This window comes from Asparagus officinalis, chromosome 1 (assembly GCF_001876935.1).
Source record: "Asparagus officinalis chromosome 1, Aspof.V1, whole genome shotgun sequence".
NCBI lineage: Eukaryota > Viridiplantae > Streptophyta > Magnoliopsida > Asparagales > Asparagaceae > Asparagus > Asparagus officinalis.
Genome location: NC_033794.1, coordinates 3214837 through 3227813, shown reverse-complemented (window position 1 = coordinate 3227813; position 12977 = coordinate 3214837). Strand labels below are relative to the sequence as shown.

General features: G+C 34.3%; 2 protein-coding genes across 2 annotated transcripts; both read right to left on the bottom strand.

Annotated features, from left to right (window-relative positions):
- Positions 795-4720, bottom strand: LOC109846534 (beta-glucosidase 12-like). Its single transcript, XM_020415788.1, has 13 exons — positions 4405-4720; positions 4243-4312; positions 4019-4077; positions 3880-3955; positions 3461-3538; positions 3276-3363; positions 2902-3154; positions 2450-2565; positions 2084-2304; positions 1985-2016; positions 1809-1911; positions 1622-1730; positions 795-1050 (listed from the first exon to the last, which is right to left on the bottom strand). Exons 1-13 carry the CDS (start codon positions 4561-4563, stop codon positions 882-884), a joined length of 1533 nt encoding a protein of 510 aa, XP_020271377.1. The 5' UTR covers positions 4564-4720; the 3' UTR covers positions 795-881.
- Positions 9694-12211, bottom strand: LOC109846518 (3-oxoacyl-[acyl-carrier-protein] reductase FabG-like). Its single transcript, XM_020415787.1, has 3 exons — positions 11862-12211; positions 11319-11548; positions 9694-10085 (listed from the first exon to the last, which is right to left on the bottom strand). The coding sequence occupies exons 1-3, from the start codon at positions 12166-12168 to the stop codon at positions 9807-9809; spliced, it is 816 nt and encodes a 271-aa protein (XP_020271376.1). The 5' UTR covers positions 12169-12211; the 3' UTR covers positions 9694-9806.

The following is a 12977-nucleotide window of genomic DNA, read 5'->3' as shown; positions in this document are numbered from 1 at the left end:
AAATGTCAAATCAACAAAAGTTTTTCTTTTTTTTCCATACAAACCAAACACAAGAAATGTACATACATTGGTTTTCCACCTTATTTTATGTGCGATCCAAACCAAAAGAATCTGTTCTTGTAAAAGTTTAGAAAACTCGAAACTTAGGTTTCTTTACATGGAATTGCATTTTCCTATATCTAAGAAACGAACCAAACATCGCCTCATTAAACTTTGCCGCATATAATAACACCTACGTTTACTAACTACGCAATCAAACTTTTCCCGTAAAATATAGAGGTTGTAATACTCTGTAGCATAACGAATTCTCTTGGGAAATGGACTCGAATTAAGTCAGTTAAATATAATTATTTCGAGGGTAATCGTCCAAATATCTTATATTTGGAGGGAAGATATGTAAAATATATATCTATATATATACTTTTTACACAAAACTTGTTTTTTTACCTACCTCTTCCTCACAAATCCCTAATTCTAAAATTTTGGTCTCACCAAATTTTTTACGGATTTTTCTCGATAGGTTCAGCTCAAGGAAAAATAAATTTTTGTTGAAGGTATGCTCAACATTTTCGATTGAGGCTGTCAAGTAGCAATTGATTGAATAGATCTAGTTGCTCTCAGGCACTCTCAATTTCTTTAAATCATGTTTGATTTATGTGGAATTAGGTAGAAATTGTAGGAAAATGTTTGCGAGAATAAGAAAAATTTGCATTTGACAACATTCTACGCAAACAAAGACAACTTCACAACACAGTTAAAAGAGAGATAATGTGAGCACATTGCATCTTTTTATTGTAATAAATAATAATAATAATAATCATCATCGTCATCCGTAGAGTCAAAAGAATTTGACATGGATAACACATAGTGAAATCGGTGTACTAAGTCTTGAGAAAACTTTGGAACCAAAACGCAGAGCTCTTCGGGTATCTCCTCAATCCATCCTCGTAGTCGATGTAATAGATGCCAAAGCGAACTGTATAACCGCCAGCCCATTCAAAGTCATCGAGGAGTGACCACGCAAAGTATCCTTTCACATCGACCCCTTCCCTGCCCAAGAGGAGTAAAATGTAAAATCGTAACATTTTCGGATATATTTTGCACCAACCAACTTTTCTTAAACGATGCCTTAAACTAATGTTTGATCTTTATTCTGGTGTACAAAACATGAGAAAATGACAACTTTTCGCAACTCGATACGTAGAGAACGTTAAAGACCTCTGCATGATGCTTTGCATAATAAGCTTTGTTATTATTATTTTACTTAATAAAACAAATAACAGGGTAATATTCACTTCTCATAATGTTTTTACTCTACGGCGCGTAATGAATGGGTTAAGATCGTTTGGTCACGTACAACGGAGTAGGAAAAGCGATAATACTAGAGTTAATGGGGCTTGGGGATCTAGAGGTAGACCTAGAATGACTTGGTTAGAAGCAATTAATTAAGAAGGATATGATTAGGACTAACTTAACGGAGGAGATGACTCGTAACAGAATAGAATTGAAAAATATGATTCATGTAGCCGACCCCAAACGTTTGGGATAAAGGCTTGGTTGTTGTTGTGGTACGTAGTGAATCTTGAATGCAACTATTGTGATCTGTTCAGTAGCTAAGCACCTGATTGATTGCTGGAGATGTAAGAGATGTCCCTTGAAGAACTGTACTCTTCCCCGGTCTTTTACTGATTCCTCAACTGTTGCTGTCTTGTTGTTGGGCTCAGCCATCCCTGAGAAATAAGCAGCTCTATGTTAATTTGTAAATCAGTACATTTATGCCACCAGATGTCAGGGTAAGTATAAATTACCGTTTTCTGTTATGTAGATGGTTGGGTTGTTGTATCGTGTCTTCGTGTAGAGCAGAGCATCTCTTAACCCCTGTGGATAATTGTAATAACTGCTAACTCCAGTCTGCAACTTATCAGCACAAAGTTATTGATTCGATGTTAGCGGATTTACGCTGAAAATTCTGTTAGGTTCTTACCCTACCACCAATAGGAATCCCGTTACGAATCCCTATCGTACAAAAACACTCCGTCAGTATTGGAAGGTAATGAGGTGATGTAGGTTTTGTTGTAATCACCTGTCACGTTCACATGTAAATCCGAATTATAGCTTGCGTGAACGTTGTTAGAGAGTACTGGGAGATTCGAGACATAGTTTGTGCTGTAGTAATTGAGACCGATGAAGTCGAATGACCCTTTCACTATTTCAGATTGCTCCTCGGTGAACTTTGGTAAACGATCTCCTACTAGCTCTCTCATGATGACTGGATATTCGCCTTCAGTTAAGGGATCCATGAACCTGTTTGTATCGTACAAGATGCACAATTTGTTAGGAGGAAGATCATTGGATCTGAAATATCTATCATGTGGTTATCGTAGTCGTTTTAATCTCATTTGTAGTGAAATCATGCAAGTTACATAGTTATAGCGTCTCGCTGACTCACCATCCATACATGAAATCAACAGCCCGTTGAGCAGCATCTCTGTCAGGCTTTGAATCTGAGAAGGGCAAGAACCAATTGCAGCTCAGACTTATTCCTATCTTTCCCTTCTGATACCCCTGCATATTAACTCGAGCGTCTTGATTAAAGGGTAAACAAGGTGAAATACTTCATTGGTGACGTCTCAAATTAAACATCTGATGTACATCCTTTTTTCCAATCAAGTATGCCAAGTATTTTTTTCACGATGACTCTGATTAATCTTTCTACCTGACAGGGGTCTCTCCCTGTGTTACCGAAACATCAGAATATCCGTACTACAGTGGCAGTTAAAATTTTTGGGTGCGCCTTTGAATCGTCATTCTATGATTTCTTTGAACTCCTTTACTAATTATCGTCTCGTTATTTTCATTAATTACAATGCACACTGATAAATAATTTTCATAGACTTGCACCTGATACTTTGACCTGTAAAGCTTGACAGCGGCCGCATGAGCGAGCAACTGGTTATGACAAGCAATGTAAGGCTCCCTGCTAGAGTCCCCAGCACTGCAGTTCCCCTCCCAACGAGAGCACCTCCCAGGTGCACCTCTTCCAGTCCCATACCCGTAGGTACAGAACATCGATGGCTCATTTAGGGTGACCCAATGCTTCACTCTATCTCCAAACTCTCGAAAGCAAATTTCAGAATATTCTAGGAAGTCTTCCCTGCATGATTTTATTCAAAATAAGGAAAGATTGCATTGATAATGAAAATAAGATGTGTAACCAACTCACACAAATATGGCGACTTAATTGATAATGAAAATAATATGTGTAAACAACTCACACAATTCGGCGACTTAAGTAACCACCATATTCATCTTCTAAGCCTTGAGGAGGATCAAAGTGATTGAGGGTCACAAGGGGCTGCAAACCTGCAGTTGTTGATATAGATTAATTAATATTAATTAGCGACAAACGTACTACAAGATAAAAACAATGGGAATCAGATTGCCATAAATATGAATATACCACTGGATAAGAGCTCATTGATTAGATTGTTGTAGTGGTTAACACCTGCTTGGTTGATACCCCCACTTAAGCTCCCATCTAAAATGAAATGCCAGATTAGGTGGTAGATAAATGATTGCAACAAGAAATGATCAGACTATATTCTTATCAATTCATTAATTTGTTTTTGAGGAAATGCTGGGGACTTTATGCCTTGCGATTTTCTCTGAAATTTTTATCAGAAGAATTGTGTTCATAAAGATGAAGATTTAAACTTTCGTATATAAAATGCACTATTTTTCAGGGGAAAAAAATGAATTATGTTCTTATCTATAACTCATTTGCCATCATTATTCTACGTGGTAGGAATTTTTAGTTTGTTTGAATTCCTCCCAGAAACTAAATTAGAACAGAGCAACCGATGAGTTAAACTGTCTTACTAGGTAAGATCCTAGTCCAGGATATAGAGAGTCTATAAGCATCCAAACCTATCTCCTTCATCCTCTTTATATCTTCCTGCAAATTCATCCATGAGTATTTTGAAGCGGAAAGAAAAACAATTCACTAGGCCAAAACTACCTTATAACGATGATACTGATCCTCTGCTATATCCCCATTGCTTCCATCAGCTATCTTCTCTGCTCGAATAGAAAATCGTATCATTCATACAACGCACTTCATATAGGATAAAATTCAGTAAGTGTTGCATTTTACTGAATAGACCATGTTCAACTCACTTTGCTGTACAAAATGCAGGAAATTTATCTACGTCAAATTTTTCATTTGGACGATAAAGTTTAGACCTGGATGGCGGTGTGTGAAGTTATCCCATATACTTGGTCCTCTCCCGCCTTCATTTACCGCGCCTTCAAACTTAAACATATAAAAAAACAGGTACATGAACAAATTTATCATCTCCGTAAGACTTAAAACTTTCTGAAAATTTTCGCAACGCAGATTACAACCTGATAAGCTGCGGACGCAGTCCCAAAGACAAATCCAGCAGGGAAGCTCCTTCGACTTAGTGAATTGTTGCGCTCAGCATTTGCTCGTGACCCAGTAAGCACTGAATTGATCGCCAATATAAACGCTAGAATGGAGATTAAACTATCCCCAAGTGCCATTCTAGAGGCTGTTAAGCTGACCCTTGCTCCCTAAAGTTTGTATATATAGATGCATGCACGAGACTTGAATCTGTTTTGATTTCTTGAATGGATTGGGCTTTTACTCCTGTGTTACATCTGTATTGCTATTAGCATGTACAGATCAATGTGTCATTTGCTAAGAGATTCTGGGATTGTAGCAACAGCGAGAGAAAGTATTAGTTTTCTCTCAGTTTTGAATTATTTCCTTCCTTTCTTGAGGACGTGGCTCTATTTTTGGCTTGTCCCGTACTTCTGAAAATCATTGATCTAATGTGAGAGGTTTCTTCTAAACTTGGGACTCACGTGTAAAGACTTGTAGGACTCTAATGAAGGTCAAATGAATGATATCAGAAATAGTATGTAACAAGCCAGTCAAAACGAAAATGTTCTAGAAGAAGCCAATCTAATTTTAGAAGAAGTCATTTTCTTATTTTAGACAATACAAGATAAAACCGAGCTCTTTTTCTTGCCATGCAGGTTTTTGCTAAAAGTGCCAGGCTATTTATTGTGTGCGCAAATTACCTACATAGTATTTAGTTTGCTGACATTTTTGGTTTTGTGAAAGGAGTCAGTCAAGGAGATGCGATGTTTTTGCTTCATGTTGTTCTCATTTTCAAATTTGAACTTATGGTTTAAGATTTATTCTTCTGTAGACGTCATGCTTTTGCTTCATATTATTTTCATTCTACAAATTGAGGTCTTAGCTTAGGTTAAGATTAACCATATTTTCCTTTTAAAAGCACGAGTTCGGGAAAATCTTTCGGTAGAAAAAAAAAATACCCTTAAAATTCAAATACTATAGTAAGAGCAAGTTGATAAATTGATGAATTCTTATTGGATATACATAGTATGAAGATAATGATGTAGTTTAAATTGAAATGTAAACTTTAATAAAATTATAAAATGCCAAATTTACAAATGTATATAAGATGAAGGGCATATATGCAAAAACCAAACAAATTAATGAGACAAATAATGTTTATCCCAAAAGTCGAACCCAGGAACAGCGCAGACCTACAAATGTACATAATGTGGATTGTGTATTTACAAAATCCACCAAACAAATTAAAGAGATAAAATAGTTCTCAAATTATAAAAAAAGAAAATTAAAACAAATGGTTGCGATCTGAAGACACAGCGTGGCGATCTCTCACTGACTAAATTTTAAGCAGTTCACGATACTGCATAATTAGTTTCGAAGTTTAATTATACTATTATTATTTAAATACAACTTTGTTTATAATTGTTATCCTCTAAAATACAACATCACATACCAATATGCATAAGCTAAGAAATTACAATAATTTTCGTAGTACTTTCATCTCCTTCTATAAGTATGTGCCTTTGTTATTTTCTTTTTATTAGATTAGATTAGATTATTTAAAAGCAATTAATTATATTGTATATTTGCTCTTTTTTCATATCAAAAAATAGCAATAATTTTCACAACACTTTTATCTATTTTCTTCTTATTAGATTAGATTAGATTATTTAAAATGATTAATTATATTATATGTTGATCTCTTTTTTAAAATTAAAAATTGTAATAATTTTTATAGCACTTTTATCTCATTTAACAGGTATGTGTCTTTGTTATTTTCTTCTTATTAGAATAGATTATTAGATTAGATTAGATTAGATTGTTTAAAATCTATGAATTATGAAATTGTAACAATTTTCACATTACTTCATCTAGTTTCTTCTTATTAGATTGAATTAGATCATTTTAAAGCAATTATATATATTGCATGTTTGATCTTTTTTTCTAGATCACAAAGTTTAATTATACAATTATTATTTAAATAGATAATATTTATATAAAGTCAAAAAGAATCTCACACATATCTTAGATCTTAATGCCAATTGTAAAGCTTATATATGGGTGTTGGTTAAAATAAATTTTATGTATGAGCTTAACCTATATGATCCTACTTTAACCGGATTAGATAATTTAATTTTTTTGCACCCAAACTCTTCCAAAAGAGAGTAGCAATGTTATAGCTATATATATCCACAGGACGACAAATATATTAAAAATGAACGAAGAAAACTACACAAAATAAAAATCATATTAATTACCCACACGCAGCCACTGTTTTCAAAACCACAATTCTCCATCTCCATCTATAATATATCTACATACCCAAGTTGAGCATCTCCAACAGCTTCCCCAAAAAATTCTTCAAAATGGGGAAGCAAAAATCATATTCTCCAAATTATTTTTGCTCTAACTTTAACAGCTTCCCTATTTTGAAGAATCTTGTATTTATTACAATAATAAAAATATTCTACATCCCTATTTTGGGATACTCTTATGCATTGGAACTGCCCCCATGGCTTTTTTTGTAATTACGGATTTTGTTTTGTATTTATTTTCTCCTCCATCCCGTTTTAAAGAATGTGCTACATTTATGACAAAGTTCTCTACAAAAATTTGCAAAATGCTGCAGATTTGGGGAATCTGTTGGACCAAAAAAAACTCAAAATTCTCTAAAAATGAGAATACCAATAAAATGGGGAAGCTGTTGGAGATGCTCTAGAGGTGCTGGAGTTTCCTCCTCCCCAACTACATCACTGATCAACCCTCCTTTTTTATTTGTACTTCATCGTGATGAGTACTCACTTGCATCCTCTTCTTGCCTTGAACACCTAATAAAAAAATAATATACTTGGCCTTGCAGTTAGTTAATAATGAGATCATGTCATTGTAAATAAATTAAGTAAAGATTAATAATTCTTAAGAATGTACTATGTTCCCCTATCTTCTACTACAAACTTGTTATTTGTTTATTCCTAGGCCCAAGAGATTTTCAAAACTAATCTTGAGGGTTGCTTGCATTAAAACAGTTATGTTAGAGGGCCCATGCAGTTTGTTCTATAATTTAAGATATTTTGTTTCTGATGCGTATCAATTATGAGTAATAATATAATTTGGTTGATCCAAGTATATCATAATATATTTCTAGACTCTTGTCTTGTCTTTTGCTCTTTATTATGTACTAACCTGATATCACAATTAATGATGAAAGACACTACTGTAGATTGCCCAGAAAAAAGATAAATGTGGAGAAGCATTGATCTCGGCTCAATTAAATATGAAAAAAGAAGGAACAAAAGATAATATTTTTTGAATATTTTATGGTAAAACTTAATTTTTGAGTAAAATTAGGAATTTTTAGAAGGGATTTTCATGCAAATTTTTTAATATGCATATATTAATGATTTTGTCATATAAAACTATACTAGAGTTACTATTAATCTTTAGTATTTATTTTTAAATTTTAAGTTTACAAATAATTAATATGTCTTGTAGTCTTGTGAAAAGTATGTGTTTAGTGCTGAGCTTATACAAACCATCTTAATATTAAGCATTTGGTTATATTTTTATAACACATTAATAATATATTATTGTATTTTCTTCAAACTTAACACTACATTTAATGACTAGGATAAACAAATTGGAGATCGATGATTTGATCCGATAAACAAATATATTACATGAAGTTTGATATATACAAATTTAAAAATATAATGTTGTGTATGCAAGTATATAAAAGTATATTGATCCTAGTTTTGTGCACAAATCTACTTCATAAATTTTTTAAAAATGTTTAAATAACAATTATGGCAAATGTAATAATCCATCTTTATAGATTTTCACTCAAAATGAATCTAACTAATTTTATAGTAAGAAAATAAACAAAAAAATAAATAGTTTTAATATTTAACCACGTGCATTGCATGTGCACAAGAACTAAACTCCTTATAAGTGAGTTTTGGAGAAAAAACCTTTCCATGGACAAAAATAACATTGATCCTTTTAGATATTATTATCCTATCCTAATTAATAAAAATAATGATATTGAGAAATTAGGGTAAAAATATTTAAATATATAGCAATTTTAGACAAAAGATAAAAAAATGATAATAGTTGGTTTTTATCTTTATATTTAAATTATTTATGGTAATTATTAAGGGATAAATAGTTGCTACCCAATCTTAACATCTTTAAATTAAGAGATAAGAAATTGATAATAAGGAGTTAGTTTTTATCGTTAAATTTAATTATCTATAATAATTAGTAAAGACATAAAAAATTGTTATCCTATCCTAATATTTTCAAATTACAACATCATTACAAAATATAAGGATTGGATAATTAGGAATTATTTTTATCTTTAAATTTCAATGTCTATAATAATTAGTAAAGAAACAAAAAGTTTGTAAATATTAAAGGTTTGAGGGGTATGTATGTAAAAATTCCAACACCTTTTTTTTTATTTAACCCAACTTATTTTTAATTGGAAAAAAACTCCCTTATGGGTATGCACATATCAGAATTTACAGTTAAACAAAATCTCCATTGTGGACAATCTCCATTGAATTACATTTAAGCAGATCTAGAATTATAAGCCTTTACTGACATCCCTATTAGTATCTATTGTTATCAAACTCAAATTATATCAATTATACAAGCATCATGCCCATGGTTATTTATAATATTCAGGGTTTTGTATATAATTTTTAGACTTTTGAGGTGGTTGTCTTAATTTTCAAATTTATGAGGTTGTTTGCAACTTTATGCTTATATATGGACCTAATTGTACATTGAAAATTTTCGGATCATTGTTTGTTCCTATTTCTTTGGTCTGCATGCAATATTTAGATTTTTAGATGGCTTTTTTTTAGCAATTTTAGATTTTAAGGGGATTACTAGTAAATTTCATATTTTCGGGGGCGTGTTTGTGGTTTCTTTATTTTTTGGGGTTTGTCCATAATTCTATTGATTAATCATTTCCACATTGTAAAATTTTCTCCCCCTATCTCGCAGAAATAAAGTCTAATAACACTTATCTCTTTAAAATCTCAAGCAGATCTTCTGACGAGCAAGTGTTTCCAAGAACTGAATTCGATACTAGATATTAGTTCTAGTATGATCTTTCTCCAAAGGAAGGATGCTCTTGCGAGTTGTGAATCAGGATTTACTTCGGAATTGGCCATTTACCTTTAGCTTATAAAACCTAAGATCGTAATTTTGATGAGCTTGATAAATTTGTCGCAGTCTTTTTAATAGAGGTGACCATGATACTGTGTACAACGTAGCGAGAATTGAATGAAAAGGAATTCAGCAAATAACACTCTGTAATGATTATCATTGATACAAAAACATCACAAGGGAGATCTGACATAAACAAATAATGTGAGTATATATACACAAAAAATCAAAGGGAGGAGAAGATGGGAACTCCAGGGATGGTGGCCCCAGCATCCACGATGAAGGTATTACCGGTCACATACTTAGAGGAGTCATGGATTAGATACCGAACAAGAGATGTCATCGCTGGATCAACTGTGCCATAAGATTTCAATGGAACAGTCTTCATGGCCACATTTTTTAACCAATCTTTACTCATTAGGCCTTTGGTGATCTCAGATTTTAACAACCCTGGAGCAATTGCATTCACTCTAATATTGTACCGTCCAAGCTCCAATGCCATCACCTGCAGTTTTCCCGTAAGAAAAGCAAAGGCAGGTGAACATATGGTAGTTTTAGTGAAATGAAATAGCTACATAGCAGACGAGTAAGTTACATACACGACTTTGTAGTGCTGACCGATGGCCAAAATTTTATCATTCTGAGGGTATTAAGAGAGATGCACCTTATTACAAAATAAGGTGCAATGAATTTCAGAGATTTCCATTCATAATTTTCAGAATATAGGGAGATGCAATTATGATTTTGAAGCTTTTTGGGGAGGACAATTGTATACAGATGGATGGGCTGCCAGGCAGAAAAATAGAGGGAAATCATGCTGCAACACAGTAAGAAGTGTCTTTCTATCGTTACCCTATTAATCAATAAAGCCAGTCTTCAGACACGGCTTTCTATGTCTGATGTCAGTATTACCTTAAGTTACCCTATTAATCAATAAAGCCAGTCTTCAGACACGGCTTTCTATGTCTGATGTCAGTATTACCTTAATAACAATTACGAGCATGAAAATCCACAAGTCTCAAAACAGATAGGCTACCTCCGTTGATTTAAATCGGATGCTGATTAATTGATAGCTATCTACGTGAAATTAGGGTGAATGTTGAAAACTGCAGTGTAGTTAGAGTGAGCGAGTAGTTTATATGTTTTTTTTAAGGGATCTAAATGAAGCTATACCATATGTATCCTGCCACATGCTCATCGTAATCAGGGATATTTCTGGTGATTTGAAGAAGACCAACCCTGATCACAAGCTATGCCAACGAAATTAGTGAGCATTCTGTAGCATTGAATCTCTTCATTTCATGTTTTTTTTGGGCACATATTGTTGCTATTTTAATTATTAATTAATTTCTATAAACAACAGCAGGAGTAATTTAGTATCAGATGGTATACATGAGTGAAAACATAATGTTGCATTGATTATAATATTGGACTAGAAATTGTGAGCAGATTCCAACATACAATTGAGTGAAGGTTTATCTGCAAGTAACATTCTCCTTTCTGTACCTCTCTTCCTTTATGTTCTACATTTACTTTACGTTCTACATTTAACTAACAACCAACAACATTATCGAAGATCAAATTGTTGTTTTCCTACTTCAAAAACCATCAACAATTTTCTTTGCAGACCTAACCTTTGAAGTGCGCTACAAATTATGAGGCAAATGTAAAAAATGGATAAACAGTTGTGCAAAATAAATAAGAACAGTTGTTATCAAGGAGAGGTTTGCACTGTTACCCTCGTAACGGCAGTAACCCCTGTCTTTGAAGCGCTATAGGCAATCGCACCAGGCCCTTGCACACGCTCGAGGCCAGTAACAGATGAGATGTTGATCACTGACCCTTCAACTTTCGCGTCGCGCATTCTTCTACAAACATGCTTGGACACTAGCCATAATCCAGTCAGGTTAGTCCTTATGTTACTATTCCATTCCTCTTCAGGCCAGTCAAGTGCAGCATGTACACCACCTAAGAAATAGTATATTCAAAGTTTAGTTAGTGTGATAATTCATCGATAAATCCCTGAATGTTTTCTGAAATTGACCTACGCGTGAAAAATTAACAAACATTAATTGTAGGATTTCAAACTACAAGGAATTAGGAATAACGGCTAAAAGACTGTGCCTTGCGCTTGGCCTAAGTTGCAAACCACAGCAAAAATTTTGTGAAAAATACCAAATGCTCAAGGGTGATCAAGTGAAATTTATCGAACAAGTCATCTAATTTTAGGTAAATTTCACTGGGTTACAGCTAATTAACACGTAAATCAATCTCAAATCACCTCGAATTCCAGCATTATTAACCAAAACATCAATCTTTCCCCAGGCCGCCCACGCTTTCTCCACTGAACCCTCAATCGACGAGCTCTCCGCGCTCACATCGAGCTCAACGGGCACCGCTCGCGCCTTATCGGACCCGGACTCGGATCCGAGCCCGTTAATCTCGTCGCAGAGAGATCTGAGGCGATCGGTTCTTCGAGCGGCGGCGACGATTCTGAATCCGGCTTTAGCGAGGTCGATACAGACTTCTCGGCCGATGCCGGAGGAAGCTCCGGTCACCATGACAACTCTGGGCTCCGCCGCCGACATTGAGGTTTGCTAATTTAGGTTACCCGAATATTTACGACTTGTTCAAGGTATTATTACCTGGGCTAAATGGCACTTGGGAAAAATGTGTCATGACCCCAAATTTGAAAACGTCGTCCGTTCAAGACCCCCATTATTTTTCTGGACGTGTGTCTAGACCCCAAAATTGAATTCTTTTGATGTTTAGGCCCTCTCACTTTTCAGAAAAGTTACAAAAGTGAAGGGCTAACTGAAAGCAGTGAGCTTCTCTTACTCCTCGGTTCGACCTCATCCAATCTAAATTCAGAGCTGGCGATGCTAAGGTTACATTCTGTTCGTTTGTATTAAGACCAGAAAATGTTCTCTTTTCACATTACAGAACAGTGAGACGTCTAAAGTTCACTTATAAAAGGTTGTTTTGATTCGTGACATTTTTTCTTTGGATCAAATTCTACTGTAACCTGTATGAATTCGTGCATGTACTTCTTTTTCTGTCTCTTCCCTGTTCTTCATGTAGGTCCTCATGACTATCGTTTGAATTCTTACGAATTCAGTTCTTGGAAACGTACACTTGCTCGTCAGAAGATCTGCTTGGGATTTTAAAGATTTAAAAGGCGCTGAGATATTAGTTCTAGTGTCGAATGAAACTTGTAGTCAGTTCCAATTTTTGGTAACACGCGTCTGTGGACTCTGCAGTACTTCAGTGTAATCTTTCTCCAAAGGAAGGATGCTCTTGCGAGTCGTGAATCAGGATTTACTTCGGAATTGGCCATTTACCTTTAGCTTATAAACCTAAGATCGTAATTTTGATGAGCTCGATAAATTTGTCGCGG

Excerpts from the sequence above, each read along its gene's own strand:
- LOC109846518 (XM_020415787.1), bottom strand. The coding sequence starts at position 12,168 with ATGTCGGCGGCGGAGCCCAGAGTTGTCATGGTGACCGGAGCTTCCTCC. Across the intron at positions 11,549-11,861 it reads TAATAATGCTGGAATTCGAG|GTGGTGTACATGCTGCACTT; the intron begins GTGATTTGAGAT and ends ACTATTTCTTAG. Across the intron at positions 10,086-11,318 it reads GGGTTACTGCCGTTACGAGG|GTGATGGCATTGGAGCTTGG; the intron begins GTAACAGTGCAA and ends GGAAAACTGCAG.
- LOC109846534 (XM_020415788.1), bottom strand. The coding sequence starts at position 4,563 with ATGGCACTTGGGGATAGTTTAATCTCCATTCTAGCGTTTATATTGGCG. Across the intron at positions 3,155-3,275 it reads TACTTAAGTCGCCGAATTGT|GGAAGACTTCCTAGAATATT; the intron begins GTGAGTTGTTTA and ends AAAATCATGCAG. Across the intron at positions 2,566-2,901 it reads TTTACAGGTCAAAGTATCAG|GGGTATCAGAAGGGAAAGAT; the intron begins GTGCAAGTCTAT and ends GTTAATATGCAG.